At 41.5% G+C, this 19,598-nt stretch overlaps 1 protein-coding gene across 1 annotated transcript in view; it reads right to left on the minus strand.

Moving 5' to 3' along the window:
* Positions 1–7,695: 7,695 nt before the first annotated feature.
* Positions 7,696–19,598, minus strand: part of IL1RL2 (interleukin 1 receptor like 2) — a 50,471-nt gene continuing 38,568 nt past the window's right edge. The window contains exons 11-12 of the mRNA XM_039914601.1: positions 11,673–11,834; positions 7,696–8,857 (exon numbers count right to left, since the gene is read on the minus strand). Of these exons, the coding sequence (XP_039770535.1) occupies positions 8,469–8,857; positions 11,673–11,834 (551 nt within the window). The 3' untranslated portion in view covers positions 7,696–8,468. The remainder of the gene's footprint in view (positions 8,858–11,672; positions 11,835–19,598) is intronic.

Genomic DNA, 19,598 nt, shown 5'->3' on the forward strand with positions numbered 1-19,598 from the left:
GATCTTCACTCCTCTAACACCAACCTACTCTCTGTACCTCAATCTCATTGATCTCATTGTCAACCCTTTGCCCATGTCCTCCCTTAGGCGTGGGACTCCCTCCCCCTTCATATCCTAGAGTTCACCATTCTCCCTGCCTTCTAAACCCTCCTAAAATCATATCTCCAAGAGTCCTTCCCTAACCCTCATTTCCCCTACCCACCTTCCCTCTGCATCACCCATGTACTTGCCTGTGTATCTCATTACTAAGCACTGGGGGAGATACAAGATAATCAAGTAGGATACATGGGGCCCCAAGGTAACCGAGGCACAAAAAAGCTAAGTGACTTGTCCTGGGACATGAAGCAGGTAAGTGGCAAAGACAGGATTAAGACCCAGGTTCTTCTGACCCCAGGCCCGTGCTCTATCCACTAGGCAGCAATGTTTCTCAGTCACTTTTATACTTGCCCCAGCCCCACAGCACTTATGTGCCTAACCTTATACCCTACTATCTTCCTGCTCTGAAATTTATTTTAATATTTGTCCACTCCTGTAGACTGTAAACTCCTTGTGGGCTGGGATTGTGTCTACCAACTCTACTATACTGTACTTCCCCAAGCATCTAGACTGTGAGCCCATTGTTGGGTGGAGATTGTGTCTGTTGCCTAACTGTACTTCCCAAGCACTTAGTACAGTGCTCTGCGCACAGTAAGTGCTCAATAAATACAATTGAATGAATGAATGAATTTAGTACAGTTCTCTGCAAGCAATAAGCAGTCAATAAATAGTATTGATTTATCAATTACTATATTACTAATAGAGAGTGCCAGAGTGTGAAGTACTAAACACTTCTGTACTAAACACTTGGGAGAGTGCACAGAAGCATGACACACATCTCTGCCTAGTGACCTCACGACCTGATTCACTGAACGATTAAGGCCACCAGATATGACCTTTCCCAAAGGGCCAACCATGCCTTCTCAACATGATTTCCCCCCTATTAGCTACCATTCCAGAGCTTAAAAAATGCTCATTGCTTAGAACAGTGCTTGGCATGTAGTAAGCACTTAACAAATACCATCATTATTATTATTATTCAGAGTCTCCTTCCTCTTTCCCTTGCTCTGAAGAATTGTCCTACTCTATCTTTCTTCCTGCAACCCCGCCACTCCACCTTCAAAAGCCTTATTAAATTACACCTTCTCCAAGAGGACTTCCCTTCCTAAGCTCAAACCACGGGTTCTATAACACTTCTTTGGATTCCTTATCCCCTCCAGCTGTTATCTTCCTTCTCTGTGTAAACCCTTGGAGCATCAACACATTTTTATTGCCTCTGCCTGCTCTCTACTTACCTACTCCGTGATGCTACACAATTAATTCTTTTCCTCCATGGGATAAAAAGGGCATGTCTTCTCCTATTACCTTATTTTGTCTAAAGCATATTCCACTACAACCCAGCCTGCAATCTTTGCTCCTCTACCACCAAACTACTAACTATAACTCAGCCTTGTCTTTCTCACAGTTGACCTCTTGTTCACATCCTTCCTCTGGTCTGGGTCTCCTTTTCCATCTGTATCCAATAGGTCCCCACTCTCTCTATCTTGGAGCTCTACTAAAATCACATTTCCAAGAAACCTTCCCTGACTAATCTCTTATTTTCCCACCCTACCTATCCTCCTTTCTGCATCACAGAGGATATCCTTACCCTATTCTGCTTTCCCATCTGTAATTTATTTTAACACCTATCTCCCACACTAGATTGCATATTCCTTGAGGGTAGGGATGTCTACCAACTCTACTATATTACATTCACCCAAGTGTTTAGTACAGTATTATCCACCCATTGCTTAGTAAATATCATTGGTAGATTGATCATCTCTCTATTAATCCTTCTTGACTTCTCTGAGACCTCAGCACCATTTATCAAAACTTTCTCTTCCCTGGGATTCAAAGACACAGTTATTCTGATTCTCCTATGCCCTCCCTCCCTAGTCATTTCTACACTTTGGTGGTACCTCTTCTCCTCCTTCAGCTATAGGCATCCCTTCAAGCTAAATCCTGGATCTTGGCTCTTCTTCCTTCATATTCATTCTCTGGGGAGCTTTTGAGAGTCAAAGCTTCTACCTCTATTGAGAGAACTCCTTCCCCCTCCATATATGACTCATCACCACTTTCCCAACCTTCAAAAGCATTATTAAAATCACATCTTCCCCTAGACGGCTTCCCAGACTAAGCCCTTATTTCCCTTACTTTTCCTTTCTATGTCATCTATGCACTTAGCTCTGCACCTTTTAAGCATCCCACCCTCGGCCCCACAGCACTAATTTACATATCCATGTACATTACATATTTGTAATGTACATATTCTTAACATACACATGGTCATAATGTTAATAATGTACATATTTATACTAATATGTACATTAATATAATATATTAATATCCTACTCCAGAGTGTTGGAATGTGTCTTCCAACTCTATTTGTGCCATAATCTCCCAAGAGAAGCATCATGGCCTAGTGGAAAAAGCACGGGCTTGGGAGTCAGACGTCATGGGTTCTAATCCAGGCCCCGCCACTTATCAGTTATGTGACTTTGGCCAAGTCACTTAACTTCTCTGTGCCTCATTAACTCATCCATAAAATGAGGATTAAGACTGTGAGCCCTATGTAGGACAACCTGAGAACCTTGTATCTTCCCCAGAGCTTAGAACAATGTTTGGCACATAGTAAGCGCTTAACAAAGACCATCATTGTTATTATTCTAGACTATGAGCCCTTTGTGGGCAGGCATTGTTTCTCTTTGCTGCTGAATTGTACTTCCCAAGCACTTAGTACAGTGCTCTGCACACAATAAGCACTCAATAAACACAATAGAATGAATGAATGGAAAGATCACAGGCCTGAGAGTCAGAGGATCTGGGTCAGGGGATCCTGACTCCACCACTTGTCTGCTGTGTGATCTTGGTCAAGTAACAACTTCTCTCTGCCTCAGTTATCTGTAAAATAGGCATTAAGACTGTGACCCCTATGTGGGACACAGACTGTGTCCAATCTGATCTTCTTGTATCTACCTCAGTGCTAAGTACAATGTCTGGCACATAGTATCTAACAAATATATATATATATATATATTTTAAAAAGAGCTTAGTACAGTAAGCACTCAATAAATGCCACTGATTGACTGATTCCAAAATCTTTTCTGGCCCTAACCTTCACTTGTACCTTAAAATCCTTTCAATAGGCTTCAGAGTTCTCTACTGTCTTTCTCTCTCTTGCACTCTGGTTTTCTTCACTCACTATTTCCCATTTGGCACCCTTTGTTCCTTCACCCTCTATTACTCATTGAACCCTCTGTCAACTTCTTCCCCTATTCTGATACTCCCTCCTGCCATGAATACCCCAAGATCACAGGTCATCTCATCTTCATAACCCTTCTCAAAGCCTACCTCCTCCTGAAAGCCTTTCCTAATAATTTCACAACATTCCAGTCACATCAGTCCAACACCCACTTCGAGCTCTCATAAATAAACAGTAGACTTTATTTATTCATATATTGCACATATATCTGTGCATTCAAATTTGTTCTGCTGTTTCATCCTGATGTGTTTGTACCAATTCTTGCTCTATTCTTGCTCTGCCTCCGTAGTTCACAATCTGTAACCAATTGTCGTCTGTCTCCCCATTGAACTGTAAATTCCTTGATGGCAGAATATGTGATTTGCTCTTGTTGTACTCTACCACACACTTAAAACAGTGGCTAGCATGCAAAAGGCATCCAATAAATGCCATTGACTGATGGATCTGCATCCCAAAAAGTGGCCTTTTAATACTCCATTTTTTGCTATCACCTATCTATGACCAAACAATTCATCTAATCCTGATTAATCAGAAAAAAAAGCCAATGATATGGAATCTAGTTGAAGGGCCCAAAATTATCAACAGGTTCCCCATTTTCAACATGTTTGTTGGCCCCTTCAGCAGATTAGAGACATGATTTGCCCTATTAAGTTGTTTTATAGCAGTAAATGACACCTCTCCCAGGAGTTTGCACTGCTCTACACCTTCCCTTCTACACAAGATCCTTTATAACTGGTCCCAGTAGTGGATTTATATCTCATTTATCAATTTGTGAAAATATACTGGATGATCATTAAAATTAGCTCCAGTTGCTCTGATCTATCAGCTTTAAAAAACAATTTTTGGGTGAATATTTCTATAACAACTGTGGTATTTGTTAAGCACTTACTAGGTGCCAAGCACTGTATTAAGCAAAGCAGTGTGGTCTAGTGGAAACAGCATGGGCCTGGAAATCAGAGGAACTGGGTTCTAATCCTGGCTCTACCATATGTCACTTAACTTCCCTGTGCCTCAGTCACCTAACCTATAAAATGGGGATGGAGACTGTGAGCCCTTCGGGGAACAGGGATCGTGTCTAACCCAATTATCTTGTATCTATCCCAGTGCTTAGTACAGTGCCTAGCACATAGAAAGCGCTTAACAAATACCATCATGGGGCTCACAGTCTAAGTAGGAGGGAGAACAGGCACTGAATCCCCATTCTGCAGATGAGGGAACTGAGACATAGAGAATTTAAGAAATTTGCCCAAGGTTACCCAAAAGACAAGTGATAGAGCTGGGATTAGAACTCAGATCTTCTGACTTGCAAGCTGGTGCTCTTTCCACTAGGCAAACTACTCCAATAAGCTCTAATATCTTAACAAAATGGAATTTGATCATTCTGAAGTACACCTTTAATTTGTCTTAAACTTATTTTGTAAATGGTTCCCAGGGTCTAGCCTGTAAGCTCACTGGGGGCAAGGAATGTGCTTAGTATAGAACTTTGCACACAGTAAGTGCTCAATAAATATAACTGATTATTGATGGTGGCTCACGGCGTCACACAAAGAGGCATCTAATAGATGCTATCCCCTTTTCCAGGAATAAAAACAAACCAAAAACAAGCTAAAAGAGATTGATACATGTTTCTGCAAGCTTTGTACATAACATGAACAATATGAATGATTTGTGTTCCATGTTGCCTTTCACTAGGAGCTCCTAGAGTACAGTGGCCCTGTTGTTGTTTTTTTATGGTATTTGTTAGAAGTTCTGAACCAGGCACTGTAATGGAGGCAGTCACAGTCCCTGTCCCACATGAGGCTCACAGTCTTAATCTGCATTTTACAGATGAGGTAACTGAGGCATCGAGAAGTTAAGTGACTTGTCCAAGGTTACACAGCTGACAAGTGGAAGAGCTGAGTTTAAAATCCAGATCATCCGACTTCCAGGTCCATGCTTTTTTCATTAGGTCATATCTGTTGTGATAAGAGAAGCAGCGTGGCTCAGTGGAAAGAGCCCAGGCTTGGGAGCAGAGGTCATGGGTTCTAATCCCGGCTCCACCACTTGTCAGCTGGGTGACTTTGGGCAAGTCACTTCACTTCTCTGTGCCTCAGTTACCTCATCTGTAAAATGGGGATTAAAACTGTGAACCCCACATGGGACAACCTGATCACCTTGTATCCACCCAGCGCTTAGAACAGTGATTCGCACATAGTAAGCGCTTAACAAATACCATCATCATCATCATAAATTCTTCAAAGCACCAAATATTCTGTGAATGCTTATCACAGCAAAACAACTGATACTAAAGAATGGAAGATCTAAACCCCAGTTCAGCTATTAAGATACTGGGGCCTTGTGATGTACAGTCATTCCCAGACTAAGCCTCCTCCCTTTTCCTCAGCTCCCCCTCCAGTCCCCATTGCCCCAACTTGCTCCCTTTGCTCTACCCACCCTCCTCGCCCCACAACACTTGTGTATATATGGACATATCTGTACTTCTATTTATTTATATTATTGCCTGTTTACTTATTTTGATGTCTGTCTCCCCACTTCTAGACTGTAAGCCCAGTGTGGGTAGGGATTGTCTCTCTTCATTGCTGAATTGTACTTTCCAAGCACTTAGTTCAGTGCTCTGCACACAGTAAGAGCTCAATAAATACGATTGATTGAATGAATGAATGAATGACAAACTATCCTTACCCATTGGTGGTAGATAATATAGACAAGAAAGTTCCTTGGGAGCAGGGATAGTGTCTAACAACTCCATTGAATTGTACTCTCATAAACACAGTATAATGTTTTGCACACAGTAAGTGCTCAGTAAATATCGCTGATTGAGGAAAGGCAGGAATTTTGTCTACCAACATTGTACTCTCTCAAGTGTTCTATAAACAGTCAGTGCTTGATAATTGCCTGTGATTGAATGAGAATAATAATGATGACAATAATAATAATAGTAGTTAAGCACTTACTATGTGTCAAGCACTGTACTAAATGCTGGGGTAGACCCCAGATAATTAAATCCAACATGAGGCTCACAGTTTAAATAGGAGGGAGAACAGTTATTAAATCCCCATTTTACAAAGGAAACTAAGGTCCAGGAAAGTTAAGTGACTTGCCCAAGTTCACACAGCAGGCAAGAGACAAAGCTGAGATTAGGACCCATATACTTTAACTCCCAGGCCTGTGTTCTTTCCTCTAGGACGCCCTGCTCCTCATAAGCAGTGGAAGGTATCTACCTCAACTTGATTTTGATTTCATCCTTTATGACACCTTCAGTGCTAGATTGGGTAAGGATGGTCTTGGCTAGACTTCCAATAGGTGGGTGCACATCCCTCAGAGAGTAGCTTCCAATGGCCTGGGCCGATATATTGAGTGCGACCCTCAGGTTCTACTCAACAACTCTACTGATCCCCTTAATGAGGCTTTCCTGGATTTAAAAGGACAAGTAATCACAAATTTCTTAATCCCTGAAAAAAATGGAGCTATGAGATTGGTTTTCAATCAATCAGTGGTATTTTTTGAGGGTTTACTATATGCAGAGCACAGTACTGAGCAGTTGGGAGAGGACAACAGAGTTGGTAGACACAATCTCTGCTCCACAATGCAAGTGGTGATTCTGCCCTTTGCAGACAAGTCCCCTGACTTTTTCAGGCTCGTCTAACATTAGCCCAGTCAATGAATGGTAACTACTGAGCGCTCACTGCATGCAGAGCACTAAATTAGACACTTGAGAGAGTACAATACGGTAGAGTTGGTAAACCTGATCCTTGTAGAGAGAGTACAGTACAATAGAGTTGGCTGAAGTGATTCCTGCCCACAAGAGCTTGTAGTCTAGTGGGGAAAGAAAGACATTAAAATGAAATGTAGGAAAGGGAACAACAGAATATAAAGATATATACCTAAATGCTATGTTGATGGTGAGAATCAAAGTGCTTAAGGGGTACAGATCCAAGTTGGCCCAAAGAAGTATTACCACTTGCACTCAAGAGAGCTGCTGAAGTAGAGGGCCCCAAGGAGCCAGGCTGCACCCTAAGGATCAGGGCAGACAGACGGTGGGAGGCAAACCTACAGGGAGGCAAACACTAATTTATAAAAAGGCTCTGGGAGACCAAGAGCACTGTTTTCTTCCCTGCTTGGACATTTTCTTTTTTTTCCTGGAAGCAGTGTTGCCTAGTGGAAAGAGTATGGGCCTGGGAGCCAGAGGACCTGAGTTCTAATTCCAGTTTGACCATTTGTCTGCCATGTGACCTTGGGCAAATGACTGAACTTCTCTGTGTTTCAGTTGCTTCATCTGCAAAATGGGGATTCAATACTTGTTCTCCCTCCTACTTAGATTGTGAGCCTCATATAGGGCCTGATTATTTTGTATGAATCTCAGCACTTAGTATAGTGCTTGACACATAAGATTTAATGAATACCACAGTTATTATTCTGCTTGTCTTAAACAAGCTCGTTGTTAGTAATGTACCACTGTCCTAATCTCACATTTTAGTTCCCCGAGGACATGAAACACATTAGCTATATTCTTTGCAACTCCTCTTTGCTATTTTTACAGATGTTGTGCCCTTACCTCTACCTCATAAAATCACATTCAATACCATTCCTGGCATAATCCATAGTCAATAGTCCATCCAGCTCAGAATTCTGTCTCTAACAATGGCAAATAAGTTCCTTGCATCCTTCTACCCTTTCCTCTGAAATTTCTCTCTACCAACCATCATGGGGTTTTCTTCCTTCTACTATTAGACCAGACTTTCTTCACCTATTTGAAGTTGTCTATTTACACCACTTTCTGAGGAAACAAATCCTACATTCTTTCGCCATCTTCTGGTGAAAAAGGTTTTCCAGTTGTTTGCTTTGGTCCACTGCAAGGGCTAGGTTCTCTGAAACTGGTCAGCAAAGAGTATCTGAGGCTAAGAAAATTTGCAGTTTCTCCACCAATAATCTCCACTAGTGTACCAGTATCTCCAAATTTACTGTGTTAATAAAGCATGATTCCTAAAGATGACTGTCTGCTCAAAGGAGCACAAAAGGTAGCAAAAACGTTTAACCATCTGTACAGACTGATAGCCCACAAACATTTCCAAATCCTTGGACTTTGAAGTCATTGGAGAAGGACACCACTCCAGAGTGATAAAGTACAAAATCATCCTCTCTCTGGGCTGGAGGGCAAGGAAGGCATGATGAAAGATGATTTGGAGGATGGTGGTTGTTTTTTAGGTGGCATATGGTATCTTACTTTTTTCCAAAATTTAGTCTTTGCTGATTGGGATTCCTTTGTGAAGTTTCCTGTCCATTGCACTGCTCCGTGCTTCTGTTTAATGAACTTAATAGATTCTGGCAAGCCTGTGTAGTCCTGGATTTTCTCCAGTTCAATCAGAATGACTTTAATTCCATCCTGGATAAGGGCATTATAGACTGCTATCTGTTGTTCTGATGCATGTTCAAAGAAGCTGTAACTTGATGACTCAGGAACTATAATAATGATTAATCTTCTGCTCAACTTAATGTTTTCATCGGCAACACTGACCACAGCTGAAAATAATGGGAGAAAAGGACAATTGTCAGCTAGGAGGTTTTATTATTTAAAGTATGTATTGTTCTTAATCTGAGTCTTATTGAGAGAATTGGAGTGGGAACAAATGAGAGATCTTAAAGAGCTCATTTTTGAAGGAAAATGTAACCCATAAAATATTAAAACTTGGGGTGTGGCAGATTTGCATCTGGTCAAAAATAAGATATTAGCTTTGTGCTGTATTCAATTTTCAGAATTTACTCACGTTCATATCTGTTACCCCTTGCAAGTAACATATTTTACATCAGTTAGTCATTGAAAACAGTGTTTAACCTCCTAATTAAAGTTTCACTGAAGCAAGAATATATAGGCATGTACATATATATATATATATATATATGATATTCAATTCATTCATTCAATAGTATTTATTGAACGCTTACTACGTGCAGAGCACTGTACTAAGCACTTGCAATGTACAAATCGGTAACAGATAGAGACAGTCCCTGCCCTTTGACAGGCTTACAGTCTAATATAAATAATCATAATGAAACAAGTCTAATAAACACTATATTGAGCACCTACTTCAACCAGAATGAGATTGCACAGAAAAGCCCTCCAGAAAGCATGCATTTATGGACTTTTTAAATTGGTATTTGTTCAGCATTTACCATGTGCCAAGTACTGTATTAAGCGCTGGGGTAGATACAAGATAATCAGATTGGATTCAGTCCCTGTCCCACATGGGACTCACAGTCTTAATCCCCATTTTACATATGAGTTGACTGAGTCAAGTGAAGTTAAGTGACTTGTCTAAGGTCACTCACCAGACCAATGGCAGAGCCAGGATTAGAACCCAGTTCCTCTGACTCTCAGTCTTGGCCTCTGTCTACTAGGCCACATGGCTTTTTAGCAGCATTTGGAAAAATACTCAAAGTAGTCTGTAAGAGCTTTAATATTGCCTTAAAAAAAGCTAGTCATCTTCCTATCAATCCATCAGTGGTATTTATTGAGCACTTACTGTGTGCTGAGCACTTTACTAAGTGTTCAGAGAGTACAGTAACAAAGTTAGTAGACACAGTCTTTTCCCACAATGAGTTTACAGCCTGGGAGGGGACAGACATTAATATAAATTGATATTTTAATATATGATTTATAGATCTGTACATAAATGTGGTGAGGTGAATACCAAGTGCTCAGAGTCATAGATCCAAGTGCATAGAAAAAGGCAGAAGGGAGAGGAAACTGGAGAAAAGAGAGCTTAATCAGGGAAGCCCTCTTGGAAGAGATGTGACCTTAATATGGATTTCTACCCAGGCTCTGTGGCCATTTGGTCCAGTTGTGCGGGAATTGCTAAGGATTTCTTTCATTATTCAACCAATTATCTTTCCTGGGGAAGGGCAGGCTAGTTAAAATGGATGAAAGCTGGGAAATGCTCCTTGCTTACTGAATTTTCAAGGCTGCATTAAAGTAAAATTGGCTTTCAATATTAGAACAGTAATTCTGACTTAAATCAATTAGTGAATAGAGTAATAAGTGACTTTAGAATAAATGCTCTACAAAGATCTAGGGCCCTTTCTTTTTTAATGAATGTTTAAATTATTGCCTATTCTCCACTCTGCAATTAGCAGTCATCAAGGGAGGGATCCTTTCTGTCTTCTATCCTTGGTGAATTTGACATTAAACTAGTTTCATTCCCCAACCCTATTCTCCACCATAAACTTGAAGGGCATTTCTCGAGGATCCTGACTTTCAGGCAATCATCAAGATGTTGGGCAAGACTGGGAGGAGCCCCCAGGCAGGTTTGATTCAGAGATAAACACTACTAGAGCAAAACAGTAACCCATTGACAACAAGCAGTGTGTGGCCTAGTGGAAAAAGCAGGGCCTGGGAGTCAGAGAACCTGGGTTCTAATCCCAACAGTGTTTGCTAGGAAACCCTGACCAAGTCACTTAGCATCTCTGTGCCTCAGTTTCTTCATCTCTAAAATGGGAATGAAATATCTATTCTTCCTCCTTTGGATGTGAGCCCCATGTAGGAGAGGGACTGTGTCCAACCTTGTATCTACCCCAGCATTTAATACAGTGGGGTTTTTCTTATTTTATTTGCTTGGTATATAGTAAGTACCTAACAAACAGTAGTAGCAATACTAGGTAGTAGTATTCACTAAGTCAGTCACTGGGAGGACCATATCTGGGTGGTAAATTGAGGAGGTCTGTTTTGGACATGTTAAGTCACGAATGGCTTAACTGTTAAACTGCTTGGAGGCAGGGACCTAGAACAGATGTTCTCTTGAGACCCCTTCCAAAATGATTATCAGTTGCTAAGATTTCTTTGGTAAGGCCTTATAGTTGGCCACCACTTAATCTGAGAAATAAATCTGATTTTTTTTTCCCCTCCAAGTTTAGTAGCCAAACATTACAGTTCAAGGTCCTTGCTGTTTCTCCTTCAATCAATCTATTGCTCTGACCTGAGATATGTTATTTGGTGTCAACAATTAGAAATGAAAACCAACAATAAGCAAAGGTAGTAAACCTAGGGAGAAAAACTATTAAAAAAATAACAGTAATAACTGTGCTACTTGCTAAGCACTTAGGTTCCAAGCACAGATACCAGATAATCAGGTTAGACACCATCTGCCCCACAGGGGGCTCGCAATCTAAGAGGAAGAACAGATATTTGGTCCCCATTTTACAGATGAAGAAACTGAGGCGCAGAGAAATTAAGTAACCTGCTCGAGATTACTAAGCAGGCTCAGCGGGGGAGTCGGAATTAGAACCTAGTCACACAGAGTCCCAGGCCCATACTCTTTCCATCAGGCCACACTAGACATACCTTCTCCTGGAAAATCATCCCTTCCAAATATAAATAACTTGTATCCACACTGCTTCTCCAAGATATCTGGAAGAATCTGCATCACCAACATATTCAAAGCATGATTTTGACTTTCTTTATTAGGTTTCGGGTACAGGACAAATGCATCATAGAGTTTTCCATCTAAAATAAAACATAACATTCTGAATTACTTTAAATATTAAGAACAATGAAAGGCACTTGCTGGTGACCTTCAACTTTAGTTCATTAACTTCAAAGATGACCACATTTGGGAGGGATGAGAGAAGAAACAGAGAAAGTGTGAGAGGCATCAAGGAAATAATTAGCTTTCTCCCTATGCATCTCAGCTGTGTGTTCAAAGAAAAAAACTTGATTAAAAAAAACAGTCTATTAATGTTCTTTAATAAGCACTTACTATGTGCAGAGAACACTGTGCTAAGCACTCGTGAGAATACAATATAATGGAGTTGGTAGACACATTCCCTGCCTGAAACAAGCTTAACATCTAGAGAAAAAGGTCAAATGTATTAAACATTAATCCCAAAGTCAAATTAGTAGAATTGGTACAATTTGATTTCATCTAGAGTTTATGCTAAGTTTAAACTTCAATATACAATGCCCACCAAATATCACTATCATTATTTTTCATATCCTCCCCTATTCACATTCCAGGCCTAATCTTTTCAGGGGAGGGATGGCAGCCAACTAGAATTTGCTCCATCCTCTCCATGCAAACCACTCCCACAGTGGTCCAAGCACCCCTTACATCCCATCTCAACTGCTGCACGAGCCTCCTTGCTGACCTCCCTGCCTCCAGCTTCTCCCCACTCCAGTCCCTACTTCACTCTGTTGCCCAGAACATTTTTTCTAAAAAATAATTCTACACACATCTCCCCACTCTTCAAGTAACTCCAATGGCTACACATTCACATCTAAACCAAATAGAAACTCCTCACCCTCAAATTCAGGCCCTCGATCAGCTTTCTCTCCCTTGATAATCTATTATCTATTGTAATACAGCTACAACTCTAAAACCAACTCAAATGTTTCCTCTAATACCAATTTACTGTCAACCCCCAACTCACGTCCTCCCTCCTGCCTGGAACTCCCTCCCCTTACATATCCGACAGACGGGCACTCTCCCCATCTTCAAAGCCCTACTGAAATCACATCTCCTGGAAGGCTTCACTGCCTGAGCTCTCATTCCTCCCCATTCCTCCTCTCCTCATTCCCTCCTTTTTCTCCTTTGCATTTGGGTCCTTACCTCTAAATACATAGGTATGCATCCTAAACCCACAGAACTTATTTACATAGCCGTAAACTTGGTTGCTTTCCTACCCTGCAATTTATTTTAATGTCTGACTCCCCCACTAGAATGCAAGCTCCTTGAGAGCAGAGGTCATTCCTACTGACAGCACTGTACTTTTCAAATGCTTAGTATAGTGCTCTGCACAAGAGCTCAATCAATACCATTGTTTGATCTGTTAATATTATCTGAATGGTTCATCTTCTTTGTTTGGAAAGAACTCATTCATTCATTCAATAGTATTTATTGAGCGCTTACTATGTGCAGAGCACTGTACTAAGTGCTTGGGATGAACAAGTCGGCAACAGATAGAGACAGTCCCTGCCGTTTGACGGGCTTACAGTCTAATCGGGGGAGACGGACAGACAAGAACAATGGCAATAAATAGAGTCAAGGGGAAGAACATCTCGTAAAAACAATGGCAACTAAATAGAATCAAGGTGATGTACAATTCATTAACAAAATAAATAGGGTAATGAAAATATATACAGTTGAGCAGACGAGTACAGTGCTGTAGGGATGGGAAGGGAGAGGTGGAGGAGCAGAGGGAAAAGGGGAAAAAGAGGGTTTAGCTGCGGAGAGGTAAAGGGGGGGTGGCAGAGGGAGTAGAAGGAGAAGAGGAGCTCAGTCTGGGAAGGCCTCTTGGAGGAGGTGTTTTAAGTAGGGTTTTGAAGAGGGAAAGAGAATCAGTTTGGCAGAGGTGAGGAGGGAGGGCGTTCCAGGACCGTGGGAGGACGTGACCCAGGGGTCGACGGTGGGATAGGCGAGACCGAGGGACGGTGAGGAGGTGGGCGGCAGAGGAGCAGAGCGTGCGGGGTGGGCGGTAGAAAGAGAGAAGGGAGGAGAGGTAGGAAGGGGCAAGGTGATGGAGAGCCTTGAAGCCTAGAGTGAGGAGTTTTTGTTTGGAGCGGAGGTTGATAGGTAACCACTGGAGTTGTTTAAGAAGGGGAGTGACATGCCCAGATCGTTTCTGCAGGAAGATGAGCCGGGCAGCGGAGTGAAGAATAGACTGGAGCGGGGCGAGAGAGGAGGAAGGGAGGTCAGAGAGAAGGCTGACACAGTAGTCTAGCCGGGATATAATGAGATATCCCGGGATGTAACGGGATATAACGAGATAACGAGATATCTAGCTGGGATATAACTCAGTTATCCTTGGAATGCAAATGCTTATAAGGACAGACTTTTTATATTATTCAATATGTAAGGACTTAGAAGAGACATTATTGAAGTCTATACATTCATGAAGGTTGTAGACATGGCAAACCTGGAATTTTGGTCCCAAATCTCACAACCCAAGTTTGAGGAGACACTACTGAATCTTGAGGGTATATATAGCTGTCCTTGGTAACTGAAGAAAGCATTACTGATAGTGAATTTCACTATGAAGGTGTGTGTGGCTGAAAAGGTCAATGTGGGCTATATAGCACTAGCCTCATTTACACATAAAAATGTTGCTTCTTGTATAAAGTTTGCAATGCCTGGTTCTGTTTCCTCTTTTGGCTCCTTGCCTCTCTTCCCTATGAGGCTTTTGCTAAGAAAGAGCTACTCCCTTCTTCATGGCAGTGCACAATGTAGGTCTAGTTTCAGCAGTGGACTTCCATGTCACATCTGGGATGCAGCATTGTCTAAGGATTTTGTTTAACTCTTCTCTTGAAACACTTCCCCTGCCCTCCTTACTTTGATTTCCCAGTTTCAGCTCTCCAAACAGGAGCTGCTTGGGTATCCTGCTGTCATCCCCTCTCAGATGTCCAATCCAACATAGCTGTGCTCACCTTCAATGCTAGTAGACTGAGTTTGTTCCAAAACTTCATGATATGTGATCTTGTCCTGACATTTGATGGTGGGTTTGGCCCGCAGGCGACACTGAAGGAACTGCTCAAGGAATGAGATTATGGGTGTGTGTGTGTGTGTGTGTGTGTGAGATGTGTGTCGGGGGGGGGTGGGGGGAGGGTCGGGGGAGCAAGAGAGAGAGAGAAATCCAGGTGTCACAGCCACAGAGAAGGTCGGCATACAGTATAAATCTGTAGTTTAGTCTGGAGCCTGATACTACATTGCTGCCACACTCTGTTCAACAGTCTTTTTTTTTAAAAGGTATTTGTTAAGTGCTTATTGTGTGCCAAGCACTGTCTTTCAAAAGATGCACTGGCCTTCTTGATTCTGTTTTTTATTTCCCAGTCTAGTATTGCATTGTTGATCAGTGTGATGCCTAGAGAGCAGATTTAGGTTTTCACTCTATATTGATATGAATTTTTGATTATGTATTTGGCTTCTCCAGTGCAAGTTAAAACATCATCTCAGTTTTCTTCTGGTGAACTGTCAGAACATAACGTAGCATCTTGCTGGTTTGGTTAAATGGTTTACAAATCAATTGCATATCTTCCTGGGTGAAGGTTTCTAGGCTGCAGATATCTCATATAAAGTAATCCTTGAATTACTGTTTCTAGGACTTTGGATGATGCTGGAAGTCTGTTATGATGAAAGAGGTTCCCAGATGTTCACAAGTGTGTTCTAACAGTTCCATACTTTGCTCTACAAGTGGTTAATGAAGCTTCATCCTTCAAGATATCCTAGTCAGTGCTGTTTTATAGAAATCGCCCAACCAGTTTTCTGCAAACTTTGTATGATGAAGTCATCAGACTTTCCAAGCAAGGTCCAGCGGTATTAGGGGAGAGGGAGGCAGGACTTTGACCATAAAATCATGTATTAGATCCAGACAATCCCAGGTCCCAGGTGCAGGAAGGTCTCTTTGCCTGCCTTTCATAACAGTCCTGCCTGCAGCCCAGATTGAGCAGTGTGGAGGCTGGTGTTTGTCAGTCAGTCATATTTATCAAGCATTTACTGTGAGCAGAACACTATCCTAAGTGTTTGTGAGACAGATCAGAACCCTGAAGGAAGAGTTTTACTTTGAAGATGAGATGGAGGTGGAGAAAGTAGAGTGGGGACATACAGAAAGAGTAGAGAATTTACAAATACTTAAATTAGGCTCTCTCACATTCTCAAGTATTTGGGAATTAATAGGAAGTCTCCTGCTTTTAACTTTACCTTTCATTTCTCTTTCAAGCATGAGTCAGTCATCAATCTGTGCTGAATACTGTCAGGGGTGCTGGAGAAGATGGCTGTTGTCATATTCTACTTAAACAGTATGAATTAAAGTAGTTCTTTTTTTTATTCACCTGTTCATTATTCTGACATCCACTGTCATTCAGACCTTGATCTGTATTTTAAGCCAACTCTGGCAACTACAAATAGAGTTGTTCCCTTTAAGTAAGCAGCGTGGCTCAGTGGAAAGACCACGGGCTTTGGAGTCAGAGGTCATGGGCTCAAATCCTGGCTCGGCCACTTGTCAGCTGTGTGACTTTGGGCAAGTCACTTAACTTCTCGGTGCCTCAGTTACCTCATCTGTAAAATGGGGATTAAGACTGTGAGCCCCACGTGGGACAACCTGATTCCCCTGTGTCTACCCCAGCGCTTAGAACAGTGCTCGGCACATAGTAAGCGCTTAACAAATACCACCATTATTATTATTATTAAGTACTTGATATTCACCCTACCCTCAGCATTTATGTACACATCTGTAATTTATTTTATTATCTGTCTCCTATAGGCTGCTGGTATAATACCAGTATTATATTTTCCTAAGCCTTTAGTACAGTGCTCTGCACAGGGTAAAAGCACTCAAATACCATTGATCATTTTATATGAAAGTCAGTGACTTTTATCAATTGTTGTGTTATCATTAGGAAACTTAGGCCCTAAAAAGTGACTTGGTCCTTGCTTCTCACTACACCCTAGTTTCAATCCCATTCCCACCCGTCCACCACACTTTCCCAAGCACTTAGTGCAGTCCTCTGCCCTCAGGAAGTACTCATTAAATACCACTGATTTACTGATTGAACTGAATGGCTCTAAAACTTTGAGCAGGCAGTTGAAGAGAATTGGGGGGGGCGGTGGTGGAGAAAGGGGGTGGAAGTGTAAGTTCTGGGTTTTTCACCAGTTATATACATGCTCTTCTCTCCCAATGTAGTTGTGTTTCAGACCCCACTCCCCACCCACCCCCCCGGGGGGTGGGGGCAATATAATTTCCATGATTATCAACCTTCTCTGAATCCTCCCACAACTCTGATTCAACTGTTAATTGTGAAGAGGAACAACTTTATTTGTATCCCCAAAGTTCCCAACAAAACCTCAAAATAACTTTCAAAAAGTTGAGAGAATACATATAATGTTGTTTCTCAATTTCTGGCACCCCAAGCTTCAGGGTAATAAATGTGAAATAAACAAAAAGAAACGTGTTCAAGCAGTGGGTGGTGGGCTAATGAAATTTGCTACTAGAGGAAGTTGTGCAGCTGAAAACATCAATAGCCTCAAGAGGGGTTTTCTCAAATGCAAAGACTTGTAATCCATAAATATGGTCCTAGAGGAGAAATTGGATTGTTAGCCAATCCATCCCTAAACACTAGGATGAGTGTCAAGAAAGATAACCATCATTTGGTTCCTTTAAACATTCTGTTGGCCTTACTGGAGATAGAATTCTGGACTAGATGAGATCACATGTGGCCCTAAGTACTTACAAAGTATCTTCTACCACCATCTGGTAGTTGTGGTTTGAATTTCTACTTCATACTACATTTTGAAAAAGAGACAACATAAACAGAAGAGGATCATCCAGACTGTCCTCCCACAGCCTATCCTCAACCTCCCCACTCTTCACTTATTAATCTGAAGATCCACAGTGGAGACCTTTAAAAATCAATGCTATTTATTGAGCGCTTATTGTGTACAGAGCACTGTACTAAGCACTTGGGGGAGTATAATGCAATAGAGTTTGTTGACACTTTCCCTGCCCAGACACCGACTTCTCCAAAAGAATGAGCATTTTCATCATCAAAAGTATTTATTGAGGTCCTACTAGCTGAAGAGATTTGGAACATGTAAAAGACCATTTTCTCTCTCACTGTGTGTGCATATGACAAGGCTGTCATTAATGGTGACATCATCAACTCTATTTCATCCCTGTGGGTACGACTAGTGTCTTCCACATGTATTCTTGAAAAGACGATAGGATATCATCTTTAGCTACTTGTCTAATCCAAGTAAGCAGTGTTCCTGATTAGTAGAATGGTCCTTTTGTTCAGGGAGGACAATGCCAATGGTGAAATTCATCCATGAGGGTGAGTGTCTTTGGAATAATAATGATGATAATAATAATAATAATAGAATCTCTTTTACATTTTATTCATTTTTCTGTCCCTGCTAATCAGGAGAGTATTAGACAACAACGATCAAGAAGGGAAAGATATGCCAGTAGGGCAAGTACTTTAATAGTTTTTGCAGTAGTGGTGATGGCTCAATCTGCATCATTCACACTCTCTCACCTGGTCCCCCTGTGCTCAGAGGTATACATTGCAAGATGACTGGTTGGGAGATAGAGTGCAGTTTGTAGTTACAGAACAGTGTTCTTTACAATTACTTAGATACCAAAGAGCTGCCTAAAGACACCCTGTCTGCCTCTTCAACAAATCAACAGAAGACATGGAGCTGTTTACTTTTAAAAGACTTTTGCTTATGGTTAGGTATGAGGAGGGAAAAGGGCTATGTTTTGATTTACATTTCCAGTAGGGATGATGGGTTTCACTGAGCACTCGCGCCCAATTCCATATGAGCCACAGCACGTTTTCTGAGTTGGATGACAGGGATGCCTGGGCTCACAGAACAGCTAATCTCTAAGAAATTCTTCAACATTTGACAATATGTCTAAATGCTTCACAGTGTTGAATATAACTCGTATCAGCCATATTGAAGACTGGGGTCTTTGGAAAATACAAAAAGAAAAACAAAAACACCCAAAACAACCAGCAACTTGTCATTAAATGGGGCAGATGTTTAAGCCCCCAAAACTGAAATGTATTTCAAGAGTCTCTGGAGAGTTTGAGAAGTGGATGAAGGCCCAAAAAGGGGGAAAAAAAAGATATGTCAGGCAAGCTTTCCTCACATGATAACAGCTACATGGAATTTTGTCTCCAACAAAAATACCATCTCCCTCCCCTCCCCCAATCCATTATGTGCTCACCTCCCTCACCCACTAAGTGGATAATAAATGTCACGCAAGCAAATAATGGCCCATGTGTTGTGATCAGGAGACAGCGATAGAACTGGAAAGTGGGGATGAGTCCAATGTGATTAAGGGCTGAACAGAATTTAGGTTATTTACATTAATGCCAGGTTCTACCACTTTCCTTTTTATCATTTTTGTCTCCTGGACTTCTTTGCCCGACTAGGCTTTCTTGATGAGGCATCTAGTTGAGATGCTGCCATAGATAAGCTTATAGGTAAGCTTTCCAGGTAACACTTCTGGAAAGGCAATTCCGCTTCTCCAACCCCCTCCTAGAGCCCAGAAGTGGCACCTCATCAATTAATCAATGGTATTTATTGAATGCTTAGGAGAGTACAATATAACAAAGTTGGTAGACATGTCCCCTGGCCCCAAGGAGCTTACAAGAGCACTGTACTAAGCATCTGGGAGATCACAATACAACAGAGTTGATAAACACATTCTCTGACCAGAGAGGAAGTTTTATCTATACATGCCTCCTGAGAGAGAAAGGGTAAATCCAAACTCC

Source organism: Ornithorhynchus anatinus, chromosome 2 (assembly GCF_004115215.2).
Source record: "Ornithorhynchus anatinus isolate Pmale09 chromosome 2, mOrnAna1.pri.v4, whole genome shotgun sequence".
Taxonomy (NCBI): Eukaryota; Metazoa; Chordata; class Mammalia; order Monotremata; family Ornithorhynchidae; genus Ornithorhynchus; species Ornithorhynchus anatinus.